The 20,776-nt window shown below is 41.0% G+C and overlaps 2 protein-coding genes across 6 annotated transcripts; both read left to right on the top strand.

Annotated features, from left to right (window-relative positions):
- The first annotated feature begins 175 nt into the window (after positions 1-175).
- Positions 176-16,546, top strand: agpat3 (1-acylglycerol-3-phosphate O-acyltransferase 3). 5 transcript variants are annotated; one of them, XM_063887675.1, is made up of 10 exons: positions 176-404; positions 8,623-8,680; positions 8,830-9,060; positions 9,658-9,827; positions 9,974-10,135; positions 11,878-12,031; positions 12,110-12,212; positions 13,244-13,319; positions 13,558-13,756; positions 13,903-16,546. In XM_063887675.1, exons 3-10 carry the CDS (start codon positions 8,883-8,885, stop codon positions 13,992-13,994), a joined length of 1,134 nt encoding a protein of 377 aa, XP_063743745.1. In that variant the 5' UTR covers positions 176-404; positions 8,623-8,680; positions 8,830-8,882; the 3' UTR covers positions 13,995-16,546. The 5 variants fall into 5 exon arrangements, with proteins under 5 accessions (XP_063743745.1, XP_063743748.1, XP_063743746.1 ...); XM_063887678.1 differs by lacking the exon at positions 176-404 and adding an exon at positions 583-751; XM_063887676.1 differs by lacking the exon at positions 176-404 and adding an exon at positions 1,126-1,245.
- A 1,565-nt stretch (positions 16,547-18,111) lies between these two features.
- Positions 18,112-19,296, top strand: LOC134867557 (GTPase IMAP family member 4-like). The gene is made up of 2 exons (XM_063888220.1): positions 18,112-18,202; positions 18,750-19,296. Exons 1-2 carry the CDS (start codon positions 18,157-18,159, stop codon positions 19,097-19,099), a joined length of 396 nt encoding a protein of 131 aa, XP_063744290.1. The 5' UTR covers positions 18,112-18,156; the 3' UTR covers positions 19,100-19,296.
- Positions 19,297-20,776: the final 1,480 nt, after the last annotated feature.

Genomic DNA, 20,776 nt, shown 5'->3' with positions numbered 1-20,776 from the left:
TCACTGGGAATCACTACATAGCCTATGACAAAATACAAAGCCATTATTTGGACATGTAGGCCTACCTATACTTTGGCTACAAATTAATGGATCAGGATGTTTTTTGGGGGGCAGGAGCCCGTTATTAAAAAATGTATGTGTTTAAATCATGTCTGAGAATGAATGAGGGGCCGGACCGGATGTGGGGCATGCCATCTTCAGATGGGCTTTGAGGAAATGTGGGGCTTTAACAGACAAACAATAGCGCTCCTGCAAATCGCATTACCTCAAGTCATATTTATTGCGTTTGAGGAAACGAACGAAATAAGAAGGGCTCCTTAACCGAGTTGTTTTACGCCACTGACGGGAAGGAAGCAGCGAAAAAGTAAAACAAAATCTACCGACTCCCAAGTGAATAATTTCAGGTAAGCCCAGAGTAACGTTACCGTTACTGACACTGCTAACGTTAGCCGGCTAACTAGCATAGCGCAATGCAAACTACTCAGGTCAGTTATCTATTTACAGATAACACTAATCTACGTGAAGAACGTGTCTATTGTTGACAGAATAAACTATCAAACTAGACTACTACATCCACCACATATAAATACTCCTCTAGGCGTAGTGGTGTGTTAACTTAGCATGCTAGCCGTGCTGTTAGCAGTCCACTGCCCTTGTGCTGCTCGGAGTTGCACACTAACGTCAGAGTCACACTCTTGTCACCCAGCGTTAACTTATTCACCGCGTCTGATAGCAGAAACAGGACGGACTGGTAGGTTTTATTTTCTCTTGCAAAGTTGTGTAATATTTTGTGTTTGCAACTTTGAGTTCACTAGCTAGCTTAACGTGAGTCCCTTCGGCCGCAGTCATGACATGTGTCAGACTAGGAGCCATGGCACTGGTGGACTGAGGTGCATGCTAGCTAGTACGTTATTTAGCTTTTATTTTAAAGATAGCCGCACCAGTGCGTTATTTATTCGGGGGCTACTGCTCAACACAACTAAGCCGGGTAGCGTCAGCTGAAGTAGTACAAAATGCGCCACGAGTGGATGGCACAATATCACGGGGTTCATTTTTAAAAGGCGCTATTGCACTGCAAGCAGTTTGTACGTCATGTCAGGCAGCTGGTCGACCTGCGTAAAGATGTCGTACCACACATCATACGTAAGGTTACTGTAGTTCATTCAAGTCTTTGCCTTTTTCAGCCAGTGACAACTTTACACTTATTTTAACCAACGAGGCGAGCAGTGCGTACGTGACAGGCAAGTAAGTGATCGTTCCTGGCACTTTTTGCTAGCGATGATTGTGTTTACTAGTGATCCTAATAATGCACTTCACTTTTCATGTTCTCACAATATTGTCTGCGTAGTTTAGTCAAGCTACAACCATAATGGGTAGTCACATTGATACAGCGTTTTGTATTGAATTAGTGGTAATAACTATTGTGCCTCATTGGTTCCACATTGCAAATGTAGAGCTTATAGTAAGGTGTGCCTGCAACAGACCTTGACAGGGAGACGTGCTGACTGCTTTTGTGATGGGCTATGCTAGTGGTTGTTTAGTGTTATAGATAGTTTGGTAGTGTGTAGTAAGGTGGGTTTGTCATTTTGCTAATGTGATAAAAAACAATGACAATCAGCCAATTATCTAATTTGCAATCTGTTAATTTTCAGTTAGCCTTGACTGTTCTGAGTATTACTGTGGTAACCAGGATTGTATACTGCTGACCACATGAACTTCTAAGATCCATTTTGCAATCAATCAGATACATTTTGTAGAAAACTCTTATTATATTATGACTATGATGTATAGAAAGTATGTAAGAAAAATTATTTTTTTCAAAACTCTGCATGTTTCAGCATATTTTGTGGCAGGTTTTATGGTGACACGACTGCTCATAATTGTGCCACTAATTATGTCTTACAACACACAAACCAAAGTGCAAACCAAATTGAAGTAGGTGGCATTCTACACAATAAGTCATGCATATTTTGCAATTTGAAGCATCTCCCTCAAATCTTAAATAAATATTACGTGTCATAAAATTGTTTGCTCAAAGTCCAGTAAGATGGCTGTTGCATGTAACCTATTGAACTCTCAATCAAGTATTGCCATATAGGTCTCTGACACACAACTTTGTAGATAAAGTTTTATCTTTGCTGAGCAGTCCCATCATGGGCGGTATCTCAACACTAGTAATGCATAGTTTTATTAACCTCAATGTCATAATTGTGAATGTTCGATTGCTGCAAAATAACTTAACTTACAGTGTTTATAATCAAGCAGTCAAGGAATCAATTTCACCCTTTAACTACCCCTTCCCCATTAGTCCCATTATATGCTGACTACAGCTAGAAGTAGCCTTCCTTTTTTGTAAGTCCTTGACCCTTATCAGTCATCACTTCTCACTATGGCAACATCCAGATTCCGGATGGAGCCTTGAAAGGGTTGTATTAAGCGATGCAAGGCTATTATGTCAGCAGGAGCTCCTTACCTGATTTATTAAAGACTGTCTGTTCATTTCTAAAACACTATTCTGTTTGTGGCTTTGCATGAAATGTTTGAGTAGTTTCCAAAAACTCCTCAACATTTTACACTCCTGAGAGGAATTACGTGCCCTTGCTGTGATATATTGATGTACCATATATCAACCGAAGGCAAAGATCTTGAATAATTGTAATAGTTTTAATAATTGGATGACATTATATTACACACACGTAGTGGGATGAATACATTCCTACTTTTGGTTCTGTCAGACGTGTTGGTAAAAATATTTCATAAAGCCATTATTATTTTATTCGAATATTGCAATTATTCTTTTCGAAAATAGTGAAACTTCTTCTGGTGCATTATCATCCTCCATATTGGTTTAATTACTTTTTGACCTGTGTGCATGTTTGCAATCAAATGAATAGAACACACTATAAGTGTTTTCCCTGCTGTTGTAAGTGGTGTTTGTTTAAAATATCACACATGGCCTAACAAACAACTGCATGATGGAAGTTGTAATTGAGTGTAAAGCACTACAGTGGTGCTACGTGCAGGATTGAGAGCACTTCATGCTTTGAAACATGAATGACCTTCTTTGTCAAGCTATCACAATGTATTTTTAACTCTATTTATATTCGGCTTTAATGCCCAGTGGCGAGGCCTCTGGACTGTACTCTAACCTTTTGACCTATTTGATTTAGTAAATACTGGAGTTCATTTCTGCTTCTCTGCCAGCTTGGCTGAACCAGATCTGACATTAGCTCTGTAAGGGAACCCAGAGGCTTTTGTCGGCTTGCCCACTTGGACTGTTTGCCCTTGTTGTGGGGCTCACTAATACAGATATGTTGAAAATATTTTTTGAGGATGTACAACACTGATTTCTTTGCTCTTCCAATTATAATAGGTGAAGGAAACTTAAAGCACGGGTTGGCAACAATCATGTAGATGTTGTTTAAGGACAGTATTGAACCGTCTTTGAGGTCGTCATGAGACAAGAACGTCTTTGTTCTGATTGGTTCCTTAAGCATAACAGCTGCTCTTCTGCTAACGATCGAGGCAGGGTGGAGCCCGGCCTTCTTCTTTGTTAAAGTTAATGACATGAGACGTATCCAGGGTGCCCATAGCCTGCTAATCAGCCCTAATCTGATCCATTGGATTAGAGGATGGGAATGCTGTAAGCCACAGCCCCTGTTTGCTTCTCTTCTTCAAGCAGGGAGCTATCCTACCGTCACCTAGCATTCATTAATGGACTCTCTTTACACTTGCTCTCAATGAAGATCTATTCTTTTTGGTAACTTTTCCAGTGATATCTTTCCTTTCTGTAAACTGTTGTGCTGATTAGTCAGCTCTTCCAAGAGGATCTGTGATCTGGCTAGGTTCCTGCTGTCATCATCATAATCTTCCTCTTTCCTTCTGTGGGATTATCATAGCGATGAGGCAGGACAGCCTGTGACTATCCACCGCGCTCTACCAGTCTTCTTTTTTAAGTTATTTTTTTGGTGAGATACCAGGAGCCAAAATGCTGAACCAGGGTGCTGTGATGGTCTTCACTGGATTGTGTGGGGCGTTAGTGCTCATGGCAATGGGCTACTATGTCTACTGGTAAGTTTAACGCAAGAGAGGTGGTTAAACGGGGCTAGGAGGGACCCTACCAGATTTAATAAAACTTGAAACAGATAGTAATCAGCATAGCACTTCAGGGCTTAATTGTGTATGCTTACAATTAATGACTTGACAAAGGTGCAGTGTCTGCCAGGATTTGTTGGTCATTTGTTGGCATAAAAGCTGTATACAGGTGATGTAGAGTAGAAGCAGCTGTCCGGCCTTAAGCAGCTTTAACCCAGTCAGCATCTCTAATCTTTCTGGGGTTACAGTGTGGGCCTGCACCCAAAGGGAGTTGGACCTTCACTGGCTGCTTTCTAGTTAAACCCAATGTTTGTTTCTCTGAACGTCTTTTATTTCATTAGTTTGCTTCAAATGCCCCAGCACCGAGAAATAACGTTGGTTTGATTTATAATTTGCTGACGTCATAGCTTTGTTTTAACTGTGTTGATAATCTCATTGGGAAGAGAGGTGTGAACCAGGTTTTACTTTCTGCTCTTAATAATCAACTACTAACCTCAAAAGCTGATCCAATCAATTACACTTGAGCTCTGCAAAACACATTATTAGTTTACCTATTGACCAGATAAAGATATAAAGTACTTGTACCATGGTATGTTTTGTTGGCTTTGAATAAATGCATAGTACTCATTATTTATTGTGGGAATACCTCAAGAAAATGTGGTCAGTATTGCTGTTTATGTCAGCCTAAAACTATTTGATGATAGCTGAATTAAATGAATTTGACATACTGTCAAACAACTTGGGAAAACGTATGTAGAGGTTGTTAAAGGAAACTATTAACTCTGTCTTTGAGGTTGTCATTCCTGCCTAGTGTCAACTGACCAATGGCAAGGTGAGACAAAAAGTCCCACATTCTGATTGGTTGCTTTAGCATAACAAGGCTATTGTACATGACTAGTTTTTCTTTCAACTGTTCCATGAAGTAGGCTACATCTCTTGGTTACAGCTGATTGGTAACCACATTTAAAGCATCCTAATTATATATACAATATGTGTAATTTAGCAGTTGATTTTATTTTATTTTTTATTGTTGTTGCATTTAACTCGCAATTACTGGTCCAGCCGACACACCCTATTGTTCCCTCAATTCGCTACACTGTGGAAAACTGCTTTGTGTAAAATCACGCTGGTTCACATAAAGCCCAAGACGCTAAAGCCTGTTGACTTAATAGAGGAAATTCGATCGATATAAACAACATACTGTTCGAACTGCAACAAATGTTCTGTGTTGCACAGAAGAAAACCTGTTGCCCATGGTGCACGACTTCCTGTGCTGGCAACTCTTTTTCTCTAAAATGTATTGCTTTGTAAAACCCGTTTTTTGGGGGAACCGTCTTCTTATTTAAGTACCTTTTAGTACCTGGCATTTTGGAATTGGTTCCCAGCACTAGATATACAATCTGTTGTTATGGTACACGCATTAAAACATAGCAACGTTTGCTGACCATTCAGATAGCCAGCTCTGGCTCACCTCATAATTCTAAACAACCATGTTGACTACTCGATTTCTACTTTATTGACATGCTAAGCTGGGAGTTGGACAGAGATGGCTCTATAAAGATACCAACAGATAAAGCAATCTACTTTGAGTTTCACAACGGCTATTCAGAAACCTATGGGTGACAGCATGAAGACTTTGTCTATGTTTTATACGGTCAATGGGTTGGACTAAGATTCCCTTGAGGCCCTGGTTGGCCATTTAAGCTGAATTCTTAAAGCAAATATGTTGAGTGCTGGTGGTTATTTTAGGAGACAGAATGAGTGCACACAGTCAGTGATAAGATGCACTGTGCTGTAGGCACTGTGAATTAAGGCTTCCTTTTTAACTGAGCGAAAATGTGTTGTTCCTCTGAGTTGTTTGACCCCCATGTACAGTGACAAAACAAGAGTGTGGAAGAAAATGAGAACAAAGGTCATGGGATGTTTGGAGCGCTCACACAGAGTTAGGCACCCATGTATCAAGTGTATTTACCTTTTTTCTGCATTGCTGGAAACTCCTACATCAAGCATGCATGTTAAATGTAAACTTTGGGGGCAGCACTGGATTTAATGACACTATACATTAAATTACACAATTTGAAGTTGTATGGGAGATGTGAGCATTTTTTAAGATACCCCCCTGATCACCTAATGGATCTCACATTTAGACAATTCAGTATATTATACTGCAGTCAATTTATTGATTTTGAACGAATAGTTCAGTGAACTTTCTGAACTGACAGAGAAATACTTCCCAACTCATTTCACACTTTCATTTGTCTTGTCAATAGCACATTCACCTACTTCTGTTCCTCACCACTAAGCTGACTGAAACAAAAAAACCTGTGACCAGCTGTTTGTATTAACTACACACTGTCCTCTTTATCCTTCAGTGTCGGAGCTTGCCTTCCAAAATATTTTACATGAGCCAAAAGTGAAATGTGTAACATGAACCTTCCAGGTCACTCCCTCCGAGTTAAAGTAGGAACAAAGGCCATATCGGTAACATAATGTAGAGACATCTTTGGACTGATAACAGGATTCATCACGCCATAGATGATGGTGCACACGTGACATTATTTCCACACTTTGGTGCCGGTGTGTCCTAACCACAGAGATTTGCAGACACTATAACGTCTGTTTGCCCAGGAGACTGAGGCGCAGTTCTGTGGATGTGCACGTAAGATTTAATCTCCTTTACACCCAGGTGTTTTGTTTTTAAATGGATTTATTGCAAAGGATCAAATAAGTTGCCCTCATTATTGCCTGCAATTGTGCCAACTATGTGGTTTAATTTGAGGTTGCTTGGTTTGATCTTTCCTGAGATAGAGCTTCAAAGAATGATACAAACTTGAGGTAAAAAATGGTTGTGAACAGTAAATATGCGTAAAAATCAAGAGGTCTTGGGTATCTGGTCCCGTATATTTAAACGCTTTGTCAAGGTAGATAAATCATCCATTTTGTTAGCTTTGTGTCGTTGCAATTGAGCACAATTTTACACGAGCAATTAAAGCAAAGAAAGTACTGATTACAGACGCTTTGTAAACAATACCCTGTCTGTGGATGCAGTCTTATTTCAGTGTGACACGCAGACACACACAAATGTTCCTATGTCTCCCTTGTTGGTAAGAATACAGTCTGTTGTTCTAAAAGCAAACGCCATACGGCCCAGTTTGACTGGATGGATGACACAGTTGTATCAGGGAATGCAGGGGACTGTTAATGTTGCAACTAGGACGGCACAGACAATGCTTAGTGTTGTCACAATACCAAATCTATGTCTTGGATACGAGAATAAATTCCTAAAATATCTAGATAATGAAACAATAACACAGCAAAGACAAAGTACATCACAAAAAAGCATTGGAAATATTGACGTCAAGACATAGAATCATTTCAATTTATTTTGGTTAAAAATTAAGAAAATTGTGAATTTGATAAGTTAATCAACAGAAAAAGAAAAGAATTATTGAGTCAATTAATCCTTTAAATAGTTTTTCATGCAAAAATGGAAGATGCTGCTGTATTACAGCCAGATGTTCTGCTTCTATAAAAAAAATTAAAAGACAAGCAGATGGCTCTTTAATAAAATGGAGAGTGCAGTATTGTTGCTTTACTTTGTTTTATTTACAAAATTCCATAACAAACTAATAGGTATTTTTGGAATGTAACTATAAACCCATTTAGTATGAAATGAATAGTTGTTATAACTAATAACAGAGAAAAGGTTATAATGTAAAACAAAACAGGAGGGGCCCAGCCGGCCTTCCTCAAGTGGATCTGGGTTGTCTACAGATTGATACACAGAGCTGCAAAAGCACCGCTTGGATTAGAAAGTTTCTCAGAAAGCTTTAAACGGTCTTGAGCCACGCTGTAACGGGCATCCATTCATCTCCATACCTGCTGAATCGTATTGTGTCATGGAGGAGTGGAGCCTTTCCCAGCATGCTGTGCACAAAGAGAAACATGCAGGATAGATTCCCTGTGTGTTGCAACAGTATGTCAGAAACACATGCCTAGGGGAAAATAAATGTGACCTTTTTGGAGGAAAGTGAAATGCACAAAATAAACTTGCATAAGCCCAGAGAACTATTTAATTGTTTTGTCTGATCAACAGCCATCAAAAATAATATAAACGGAGAGAAGCAGGAAGTTCTCACACTTTAGAAGCTGGAAGCATATAATGTCATTTCTAGCTCTTTGCCCTTGTGAAAGGTCAGGCTCTGGTCGAAACGAGTACGGCCACAAACAATCCAAACTAAGTAACAATGCTCTTGGACAATCCAATATGCAATGCATACATTAAAATAGCGCATTAGCCAACATGCCGTGTGTCACAGTTTAACCCAGCATCTGTCTTCTGGTTTTTGTTAGCCACCCGACCCTCTCAGAACGCCATTAGCTGTTTCTGGCGTTCTGTTGTCGTTATCAACAACCCGTCTGATGAAACCCTTTATTAAACTCTCCTGTCATGGCACTGTACTGCTGCTGCCTTTTTATTTTACTCCCTTCCCCGTTGGCTCATCCTGTTTTTTCTGTCTCCATCAGGTCTGTAGTATTGGCTGACGGACCGTGTAAGCGCGGTTTGTAAAAGGATCCCACCGTGGTAAGAAAGACTTTTTTTAATCTTTATTACAGAATGTAATATTGCCTGCAGAAAATTAGACTCAACCAGGACCCATTATGTTGACCGCAGTGTTTGTAAAGTTTATTGCTGTGGCTCGGCCTCACCTCCTCTTGTTCCCCCTCTCTCAGGTTGGTCGTAGTGTATAGAAAAGAGCCGACTCAGCTCTCCAGGCTCCTCAGCCATGGCGCTGCTGGCCTACCTGAAGAGCCTGTTCATCCTGCAGCTGCTGATGGGCTTTGTGTTTGTGGTTAGCGGCCTCATCATAAACTTCATTCAGCTCTGCACTTGCATCCTCTGGCCCATCAACAAGCGGCTGTATCGCACCATCAACTGCCGGCTCGCCTACTCCCTCTGGAGTCGTGAGTACATCATACTCTTTTTTTGTTGCTAAGCATTTGTTGTCCTAGCGGTGTTAGCAATTGGAGCTGATGGCGTAGCATTGTGTACAGGCGAGATATTTAGTTAAATAAGCATGTGACGTATCTTATGCATGGAAGGCCTGTGATTCAAGTTAAATCCAAATTCTATCAGCGAACTTGTTTTCTGCCAGAAATGGCAAGAATTTTTGTCCAAAGGCTCATCTTATGATTTACAGTACAACCCCTACTGGCTGCTAGATTTTCCTCAAAATCTCCCAACACCAACTCACTATGGCCGGCTGTTGTCTGGTGTGGGGAAGATGGCTGCTCATGCGGGTTAATGGGAGCAGCTGAGGCTCAAACATTACATTTACCAAAATAGCTCCGTACAGCTGCAGAGTGTTCTGATGAGTCATGATGAGGAAATACTATGTGGCATGGATCACTGTTGTGTTAATCAGCCAAACTGAGGAGCAACCTGGACATTTATTTAGAGGAAATCGCTTTGAGCTTGTCCTTAATTCTCATAGTCAATCATATAAAAGGTGTGGTTGGTACACTCCCAGAGCGCCGCCTGATGTGTGGTTCTCTGTGCAGAGCTGGTGATGCTGCTGGAGTGGTGGTCGGGCACAGAATGCACACTATACACCGACCAAGCTACGGTGGACAAGTTTGGCAAAGAGCATGTCATCACCATCCTCAACCACAACTATGAGATCGACTTCCTGTGTGGCTGGACCATGTGTGAAAGATACGGCATCCTAGGGGTCAGTACTGTTTCAAAAAGGAACTGAATTCTTTGTTGACACGGTTTTTGTCATCTCAGACGATGCTCTTTGAGACCAAGTCCGTCTCTACTCCTAATGGCAAGAAATCAAACCTTTGTCGTTATACACCTGTCCCTCCTCTCTAGAGTTCAAAAGTGCTAGCCAAACACGAGCTACTGAAGGTTCCTCTGATTGGCTGGACCTGGTACTTCCTAGAAATAGTCTTCTGCAAAAGAAAGTGGGAAGAGGACCGAAAGACTGTCTTCAGTGGACTAAATAGGCTCAAAGACTATCCTGAATATATGTGGGTAAGTACACATCAGACGCACTGTCCTACTTCCTGTGTGTGTGTGTGTGTGTGTGTGTGTAGTAATACGTTGCATGTACGGTTTAGCAATTTGCCTAGAATACATTTCATGTTGCAACACACCTCCATTTGCATAAATACCACATCATCTACTTGTGCAATCAGTGAACTCTAGCCCAGTCTCAACACATACCCCTAAAAACCTGTAGATACTCCAGTTAATCATCTCAGTAACGCATAGTTCAGTTATCTAAGGAAACATTACATTTGATTACACCTCTGGGCTCATTGCTGTAGGTAGATCACCCCTTTACTGTTGATGATTGTTGCCTTCACTAAACCAAATGCTGAAATTGCTAAAACTAAGTGAGGCAGTTTTATAACATGCGTTGAGTAATAATCCCTTATTGGAAAAATGTGTGAGCACAAGTACAGCAAGTATAGCAGGTCAAAGGTCAACCGTAAACCCAACATGTAAGCTGTACTGTACACAGAGCAGTTTGGTGATGGCCTTTGTTTTTGGTTAAACTAACTGCATACTTACGTGACCGCTTCCCAGATCTCAGCTGAAAACAGTGTTATTTCTACCAATAGTGCCAACTACGGAAAAAAAAGTTCCAAATTGTGTTAAACAGGGAGTTCACAAATAAATGTGTACGTTCTTTAGTTTCATCAAAAGAAAATACTCTGCCTATACAACATTTAGATGCTGCCCTTTGACCCAGATTCAATGTATGAAGATATATAGGAGGAGGTCGACAGTGCAGCAGCTGGATGTGTGTGTTTCTCTCTGTGAAAGTTCATGAGCTGGGCTTTCCACTGTGCACAAACAGCCTGAGGAGGCTTTCCCTCTTTCTGAGGCAAAACTGCTCTTTAAAGTTTGGACGTGCAAGTAGCCTACATTCATGGCAGGTGGCCGAGCACCTTGTGTAGCTCCTTGTGTTACCGATATTCACCATGACTCAACCAGTTCACCTACTGAGATTAGGCAGATCAGCTGTTGATCTAATTACCCCTCAAATCCGGCATTAGGCCACTTCTCATAACAGCTTCTGTGCCCAGATAAAATAGACACTGGAGCAAGTAAATACTATTTTGATAATTGTTTAGTCATATTTTTTTTAGTGCAAAAATGCTGTTTCAGCCTCCCCAGCATGAATGAATATGATCTGCCTTTTCTGTATTTTAATTTAAATTCAATATCTTAGGCCTGACAAGTCAAAACAGACTTCACCGGGAATGACTTTTTCTCTGTCCGACTCTATACTGGACTACATTAATCGATAACGACAGTGATTGTTATTTGCAACCTTTTCAAACACCCTTTGGTAGAGTTTGCATCCACCTGCCTATTGAGATAAGATGCTGTCTTTATTTCAGCATTTTGTTACACTGAGGGGAAATTGATCTGTAATTCAACCAAGCAGAAGCAGGGAATAGAGTGGGACAAGAGAAAAGAGGTCTGTGTGTGTGTGTGTGTGTGTGTGTGTGTGTGTGTGTGTGTGTGTGTGTGTGTGTGTGTGTGTGTGTGTGTGTGTGTGTGTGTGTGTGTGTGTGTGTGTGTGTGTGTGTGTGTGTGTGTGTGTGTGTGTGTGTGTGTGTGTGTGTGTGTGTGTGTGTGTGTGTGTGTGTGTGTGTGTGTGTGTGTGTGTGTGTGTGTGTGTGTGTGTGTGTGTGTGTGTGTGTGTGTGTGTGTGTGTGTGTGTGTGTGTGTGTTTTAACTCAGCTCTGTCCTATCCACAGTTTCTGCTGTATTGCGAGGGCACCCGCTTTACAGAGACCAAGCACCAGATCAGTATGCAGGTGGCAGAGAGTAAAGGCCTGCCCAAGCTCAAATACCACCTACTGCCCCGAACCAAAGGATTCACCACCACTCTGCAGTGTCTTAAGGGCACAGGTAGTGTGAACAATGACACAGCGTTTGTCATGCTGGATTCACATTCATATTCTAAATCTGTGTTGTTCTCTCTTACAGTCACTGCTGTGTATGATGTGACTCTTAACTTCAAAGACAACCAAACCCCCACTCTCCTGGGTATCGTCAACGGCAAGAAATACAAAGCTGACCTGAGTGTAAGGTGAGTGTTACAGGTGCCCTCCATTTTTAATAATCACTCATCGTTATAATGATGTATTACATTGAAGTGGAAATGATGTGTTTTTGAAACTTTTGGGCCCCCTACTGCCTTGTCCACTAACAATGGTACGCACAGTGGGAGTCCTGAAAGATGTTGGCTGGTTTCCCAGCAATAGTTTCTGACCAATAACTCTAATTGGAAGGAGAATCCTGCTGAGTGAAGAGCTGACCCATTGCTCATGCTGAATTGGCTAGGAAAGATGGTCTTTTGTCTCCTTGCCTGTACCACAAAACTAAATTAAAAAGCAGTTTCTTCTTTAACTCCTTTAAAACAAGGAGAAGATATATTGTTTTACTAAAATGGCTGACTAGAGCGAAGTTGGTTGAACATACAAGTGTGTTTAAAGAAATCCCGCAGCACAAAAATAGCTGATCTTTGGTGCAGTGAAAGTGTAATGTGAGGGGGCCACCTGGTGGGGAGACATCGCTACAACAGGCCACAAGTGATGTGTTATATCAACATGAAATACTTTCTGGTTCACTCTGAGAGGACAAGTTTGACCATGAAATGTTTCATTACATCTTTTGTCCATTGTATTATGATTTGTGTTTTTATTGAGGTTGCAGTGCCTGTAAGTGATGTGTCAATACTTTACAAATAGTACTTTTAGTTTGGTTGTTCATGATTGTTTTTTGCTTAATGCTCAAAACAGTTATGGTTTTACTGTCACAAGTTAATTGGTTCCACCCCAGGTTAGTTAGTGTTGTTCATTTGGAGTCGTGTGAAAAGGAGAAATCATGAAAAAAAAGAGGCCGTCTAAAAAAGTGTCACAATTGTGAGGTGTGCTCATCCAGTTCCACAGCCTACATGTATTTTCTTATCTTTTTAGTATGTGATCATTTCTAACTGTCAGGACAAAAAAATGAATCTATAAATATTGGCTTAATTATTTGGTGTCTAATCTGAAGTATTACAAATCTTAACGTCTGTTCCCAGTTAAAGGCTCTTTGTGTTTTTCTCTTTCATCCCAGGCGGTTTCCGGTGGAGGACATACCAGATGATGAGAAAGAGTGTGCCATCTGGCTGCACAAACTCTACCAGGAGAAGGTAAACTGAAGAAAGCTGCCATTAAAGGCAGATTCAAATGTCATCAAAATGTATAATGCACAATGCACAGCTTCACTCGGACAAGCAGTTACCATCCAAGCTATTTCCTGATTCCCTTCACTTCATGTATTCCAACCTGCAGAGTTGAATGCATTTATAAGGGGGGTAACTAGGCTCCGCATGTCATGCACGATTAAATAATACAGTGCAAACCAATTCTTCTTCATCTCCTGCTCAGGATGCCTTACAGGAAAACTACAAAAAGGAAGGCAAGTTCCCCGGACCCACAATCACTCCAAAACGCAGGCCGTGGACGCTGCTGAACTTCCTGTTCTGGGCCACCTTGCTGCTTTCACCACTCATCAACTTTGCTTGTGGAGTGGCTGTCAGCGGCTCCCCGCTCCTCATCATTGGCTTTATCATCTTCCTCATCATAGGTAGGAGAACTCTGCATGAGTGGCCAGCAATAGGCTATGCTTCTCTGACTTTACCTGGAGTGAAAGAAGTAATAAAAGCACAGTGTTGTTTAAAGTCTGAACCGCTGTCCTCACTCACCCCACTCTCTGTTCTCCTCTCTCCCCAGCCTCGATTGCTATCCGCCGCCTCATAGGGGTCACCGAGGTGAAGAAAACAGGCTCCAGTTACGGCAACCCGGAGGCCAAGAAAGAAAACTAAAGTGTCGTCCCCCTCCGTGTGCGGCCGTCTCTGTACGGTCACCCTGCGGCGTCTCACCCCTGCCCACCTCCATTCTCCTCCTTCTGTTGAGCCAGTTGGCAGGCTAGGGAGGAGACCCAGCTGTGAAAACATAATAGAGCCCAGAGATAGAAATACTAATGGCACTAGTGAGAGAGAGCATGGACGGTGTGGGCTTCACGCTCTCTGCTGTACAGAACATGAGGAGGGGGAGATGCAGCACTCTATTCCCCTTTTTTCTTTCTTAATCCCTCATCCTTGTCCTACTAGATCCCGCTAACACCCAGGGTTAAGCTCCTAACCTGTGTGAGGTCACATTTCCTGCTCTCCACTTCCTGTCAGAGTCATCAGGCAATCAGGGAGGGGCTCATTCTCATTGCCCAAAGACCACAAGCCCATCTTTATTTGATCATTTTTAATCTTAACCACCGAGGGGCAGTGTGTTTCTGCGACAGCATTTTCCTCACCCAGAGGGACTTGTAATCAGAACCGGTGCCTTGAGACCCAGCCTGTTTTTCTTTATCTTAAAGAGTTATTTCAAAACGATTACCTTTTAAACCTCCAGTTATCAAGCCACGCGGATAGTTTTCATTGTGTGTGCCACTCGAATACATTGTAGTGAGGTCCGTCTTGTTCAAATCATTGAAAGTACATCTAAAAAACGTAAACAACAGTGTGTCTTTCAGAATACTAGTCTATTACTTTGGATCAACTCTGAACATTTTCATCTTTGCCCATGTTGATTTCAACTCGGGGAAACCATATTATTGGATCATTCAAGTAGTAAGCACATTTCTGTTTTTGGGGCCATTGCGCTTGAGCTTTTCAATATTTGAATCAGTTTGAGCAGCAACAACATCACCTCCCCTCTGCGGTCCAACATCATCTGCAGGGCTAAACACTGCAAACGTGCAAAAGTCTGGTGTCTGCTAAACTCAAGCAAGGGCTCCCAATGTGAAATCTGTCCTCATCAAGGACACCTGCCATCTGTTACAGGTCTCACAGCTGTATTACAGCCCGCGGCAACAACACACAGTCACCCTGACACATTTCTATTCATTTTCCCGTCTGTTCCTATTTTCTCTTGCTTAATAGGAAATGGCTGGTATGTTGTTTCATGATTTTGACAATTTCTTACCCCCTAAATGTGATGTTAAATCAACCAGCTGTCGAAACACTGAAGCAGTTCAACCTACCAATCCCTGATCCAGAAAAAGGTCAACAGCTGTCTACATGTAGCGTCGCAGTGCTGATGTTTTAACCTTTGCCTTAAATCAAGCTTGCTCAGGCGAGGGATTGCTTATGCGCCACCCCTTTAAAACAGCACCCATCTCTTACCTCTGCGCCCTGAATATTCATCCTCCCCCTGCCATCACATAGAGGAGCAGTATGGATTTATTGGGTTTAATAAGCCAGTGAGCAAATAAAACCCTTGTTATACTTCAAGTGAAAAGCTGTTTAAAAACCCGTTCATAGGCTGTCGGTTAAAGAAAGCTGCTTGCTTACACTCCATGGGCAGGCAGCTTTTGTTTTACTCTGAACATAGTAGTAAACCACCCTTTACAAATCGCTCCTCCCAGAGTTGGTTGTTTTTAACTGCAACAAATTAAACATCAGCTGTTGCAGTATAATGAGTGGATTTCTTCCCCAAAACAATGGTAGCAAGACATGGAGGGGATACTTTGTGTCCTGCTCGCTCTCTCGCTCTCTCTCTCTCTCTCTCTCGCTCTCGCTCTCTCTCTCTCTCTCTCTCTCTCTCTCTCTCTCCCTCTCCCCCCTCCCCCTCCTGTGCCACCTGTAGCGTTAATCATTTCTTTTTGGTTTTAATTTGTCGCTCCGCAGCAGCAATACCTTGTGTACGTCCTCTCTCTGTAGCGTTATGTCAACCCAGACAGATTTCATGCAAGCCTTAATAGACAGTGCTGCTTATTTTTGGTGTGAAAATGTAGAAGCTAAATGAGACCCTGTGGTAGTGAAGAGACAAAGTCCTCCGGTATAGCAAGCAAGTTGCTGGGATTAGTTGCCCAGCAGCTTGTTCTACAATCTAACATTTAAAGGTTTAACACAAGGATAAAGTCTGCTCTTAGGCACAAAGAGCTCTGTTCATAATCAATACACATTTTTTACAAGGAGATATTTGAGTTGCTTTACCTCAAATATTTGTTAAAAGCTTTAGTATCTCGACCTGTGATGTTTTTCCTCAAGAGATCTGATCAGATGTCCCATCTCATTCTGTCATTCAGTAAAAAAATCACATTTCAAAGATGCTGAGAAGTTTTTGGAAAACAGTTTTTACACTGGATGTTTTTTATTCAGTTCAAAAGTTTAACATGGTTGTTGTTTTGTTTTGTTTCTGAGTTCAACAATGGAATTAAATAACATCAAAACATTGAGATTTAAAAAGTCTTTAAGTGGTGTCAGAGATAATTGAGTTAGTGGCACCTCTTGCGTCAGCGTTTTGTTTGTTTTCTAAGGCTATTTTTATGTTTTCTTCAATTAAAACACGTAAGAATATTAAAGGATTTAATCACAAAGCAACTTTTACTCTTTTGACTTTTTTGGATTTGTGTGAGTTTTTGTGTTTTCAAAGCAGTTCAGATACAGTATAGCTTCCTGAGACTCCAGGGGAAGGGTCTGGAGCTGAATTCTCACAAAACATGTCATATTTTCCTCCATCTTCTGTCATTCATCAAAGGCAACGTTTTCTCAGTTGATACAGTGTGAGGCTAGAACAAACTGAAAAATATATATTTTATTTTTCCCCCGTCACACAAAATATTTCTGTTTTAGTCTACATACTGTGTTAACTGCAAATATGTACAAAAGGTAATCGATGAATGTCCCTCACTTCTAGAAATTGTAGAGCTGTACATACAGTAGCTGCTCTTTTAAAGTAGACCTTTTGAATGGAACATTAAAACATGTCTGAGGACTGGGTGGGTGTACTGTCTGGACATGTGACTGGATGTTGAGAGTCTGTAAAAATATGTATATAATGTAAATGATGAGTATGATTTTAGAAATGGCAGCGACGCTCCTTTTGTTTCTGCAATAGTTGTTTTAAATGACGGTCCTTGCTTTCAGGCTACGACCAAATGTAACCCTAATGGGAAAGCTACAGCAGGAGGAGACGTGAGCTGGCCTCTGGGTTGGGAAAAGGTTCTGCAGATATTAGAGCCGAGAATGCCTCACCTTTCAGGTTTGGAGCTGTAAATGCCTTCAGCAATGCCTCTTTCTAATTAAAGCTACAGACAGAAGGCTAAAGTCACAGATGATGCTTATCAAGCATTTTTACAACGCTGTAATTAGTTATGGTTTCTTACAGTAGTCATTAAAAATGTTTGCATGATGTGCAGTATTGCACAGTCACTGAATCGAGTTACTTCTGACTCAGGGACTCTTTTACCAACTGGCAATGCCGCAGTTGTGGCATTAACTCTGAATCTGAATAAAAAGGCGTTCTAAGGAAGCTGAAATAGTGTGATTCTTTTACTCTTAAACCCTACTTGCTGCTTGAAGATCCTCACTTGTTTTCATTAAAGCCCCCTGAGAAATTGGTTCTAAGTTTTTCTGTGAAACATGTATTCGTGACTAAGTAGGCACAAACCAAAGCTAAGTTTGGAATACAAAAGAGGTTATTATATAAAATGCTGCTTATCTTTTTTCTTTATTCTTAAATCAGAATAGACTGACATATTTCAAATCTTCAGAATGTTTGATTGGTGCACAACATTGTGATCACCTTTTTTCCAATTTGGTCCCACCATTTTAGATCTGTGAGAAAAGCACAGGTAAAAACAGAAATCTTTTGATATTTATAATACATCCACATTTATTTCGAGCTAGAGTTTCTATGCTAAGAGAATTAACGGGCCTACAAAGGCCAGCTGAGTTCAGTGCTTAAAACAAATAAAAACCTGGGCTATTTATCTTAACAGTAAAGACACACTTAACTCAGAAACATATAGTGGTTACTTGGTATAATTACACTGTTCGAAATGTGTTTGTAATAATTACATCCGATATCTCTACAGAGTCATATGACTGGTTTGGTTGGCTGGACTTTGACCAGAAAGCCGAGTCAAACATTATATCACAGGTGAACACTGAGGACCGCAATGTGGTTTATTTGACAGAATCAAAGATGGAAGAAAGGGCTGCAGTGAGCTGCAGAGCACAGTCCCAGAAAGGTATGCTGTTCACTTACATCTGTTGTTACATTTAACACTCAATCAAGTCTAATTGTGTCTTTTTGACAGTTATATTACAGTTAGATGACCTTAAGTCTATCGTTCTCAAAGGAGATAGAACAAGAACATGAACCTGACTAAACAACAGATTGGCGAGGACTGTGAGGTAGCTGTCCTTGAGCTTTCAGTTGCATCAGGAGCCTCCTCAGCAGATGGAGTATACCCAGCTTTCTTGTTCAAATTTCAAGTGCTCAGTGCATTTTCACAACACAGTCAAAGAGGTAGCTTCTGGAGCTTTAAATTGGACCACCGTGTGTTCATCATTAACAGGTCTTTGCCAAGTCCAGAATGAACTTACAATTTCTTTCAAACCTCTTGGGATACTTTTAAATCCTTAAATATCATTATACATTTGTATTTAATTCATGTAAACTCAAAACAAGCAATATTTCTGCTATTCTTAAGCAGTTATAAGAACTGCATCATATATGCATTATGATACAATGACATCTTTGCACTGCTACCGAATAATGGTGTCTCATTCCAGGGGACGACCACTGTCTTCAGGAGCTCATGATTGTCCTCCTCGAGCACGACTGGCTGAAAAAGAGTTTGACAGGAAACACCACCCTCGGCCGACGGATGTTTGATATCAGCAGAGACGTGAAGATGTGTGTTAGAAGACAGGGTGTTCTGGGTGACAGCCGTGTGGTTATTGTCGTCAACAGCCCCGAGAGTCGGAGCCATTACTCTGCCCGAGACCCCGGCCTAGTCAACGACAACATGGCAGCGTGCATGGCCATGTGTAACCCAGGACCTCACGCCTTCCTCATGGTCATACCCATCAGCCCTCAGTGGCAGGGAGTGGACAGTAGAGGGACCCCTGGAGCTGCTTAATGACAGTGTTATTCACCAGGTGTGAGAGGCTGAGGGTAGAGGGCTACACAGAAAGACACAGCTTTCTCAAAGCAACTCTGGAGAGGTGCGGACACAGATACCACCTTTTAGACACAAGCGTTTGGGGAGAAGAGGACAGTGCTCAGGTTGGAGAACTTTTAGAGACGATTGATGCAATGGTTGCAGGAAAGATAAAGGCGGGGTGGTTATTGTTAATGATCTCAAGAATAAGTGAGAGGGAAAGGAAAGGGGTAGAAGAGAGGGCCATTCTGAGGAGAATGAATGTAAAGACAGCGAGAAACACTATCAGATCTTTAATGGGTGAGCATCACTTAATCAATCAATATTTTCACATATCACAAATCACACGCATCTTTTCTGGTGTGAACTCACCATTAAAGAGCACTGTCTTTTTCAAACCCTCGCTTCACATATGGAAAAACCACAACAAAGACCCCCTTTTTTTAAATCAAAGTAATCATTTGAGATGATGAACCTACAAAGTATTATCACCTCACTCTGCCTTTCCCCTCAAATTTAAGTTAGCTTTTTAGCTTCTTTCAGCTTATTGTTTTGGTTTCCTGACCCTGTATCGAACTGCTTTGGTTTGCTCTCGCATCTCTAATAATGTGGCTTTTGGCCACAAGGCTCTTCTAAATTGTTGTTTTCACAGCTTGTTTTTGCTGCCCCGGAGTTATTTCAAGTTTAAAGGGAACATTTGGCACTCTATGTAGATGTCCAATTAGTGTTGATGATAAATGTGTCCCTTTGAGATTCCCTAATGCATGCTAAATTGAGAGAAACATCTCAGTTCTAGTGCCTATGATCTAGCATGCACTGCACACAAGTTACAAAAAAACTGAAACATTGAATTGAATTAAATGTAATGTGTCAACAGATTTCACATAAGTGTATTAGGTTGGTTGAAACCAATAATATTCAATTTAAATATTAATTATTATCCAACAACAACTTAATAGTAATGCTTTGCTCTAACCTAATACAGTTTTGTGAAATCTGTTGAAACGTATAATGCATTTAATTAAAATCAACATTACTGTTTTTACAGTGTACTACAGTGTTCCTTACAACAGGTTTAGAAAGTTTGGTTTTTTAACGTCCTCTAGAGCGTGTGACTTGGCTACCCAGAGAAATACATGCTGAAGTAGTTTTTCCTGCATGGTTTGTACCACAAACGACACCACTGACATACAAATGACGTGCTGAATGCAGGAAGAACAGCAGGTTTTGCAGCTGGAAAACTTTTTCTACTCAAAAAAATAAATAATTAAAGAGATAAGAGTTTAGCAGTCTGGAGTTCTGTTCTTTATACATACACTTTTTCATATTTTTAGAATTGTGTGCATAGTTCAATTTGAAACAAAACTTTCCAGTTATGGGAGCACACAAAATGAATGCAAACATGAGATTCTTTAAGATTCTATTTTTGCATTAATCCTGCATTTCTTTTATTCAAAGCAAGGAGAGTCTCCCCCGATTTCAACACTCAAAGCAGGTTGGGAAAAGCTCGGCTGGAAACACCATTCTTGGAGAGAAATTATTTCCTGCTATACATCCGTTATCACAGTGCACAGAGAGACGGGGTTCAGCAGAAGCAAGTCATTGTGGTTGAGGCTCCTGGCTGGCATGGGAGATACAGCTCAGAGGACACTCCAT

This window comes from Eleginops maclovinus, chromosome 7 (assembly GCF_036324505.1).
Source record: "Eleginops maclovinus isolate JMC-PN-2008 ecotype Puerto Natales chromosome 7, JC_Emac_rtc_rv5, whole genome shotgun sequence".
NCBI classification, from domain to species: Eukaryota; Metazoa; Chordata; class Actinopteri; order Perciformes; family Eleginopidae; genus Eleginops; species Eleginops maclovinus.
Note: the sequence above shows the minus strand (reverse complement) of the source record. Positions and strands in the feature narration are given on the sequence as shown.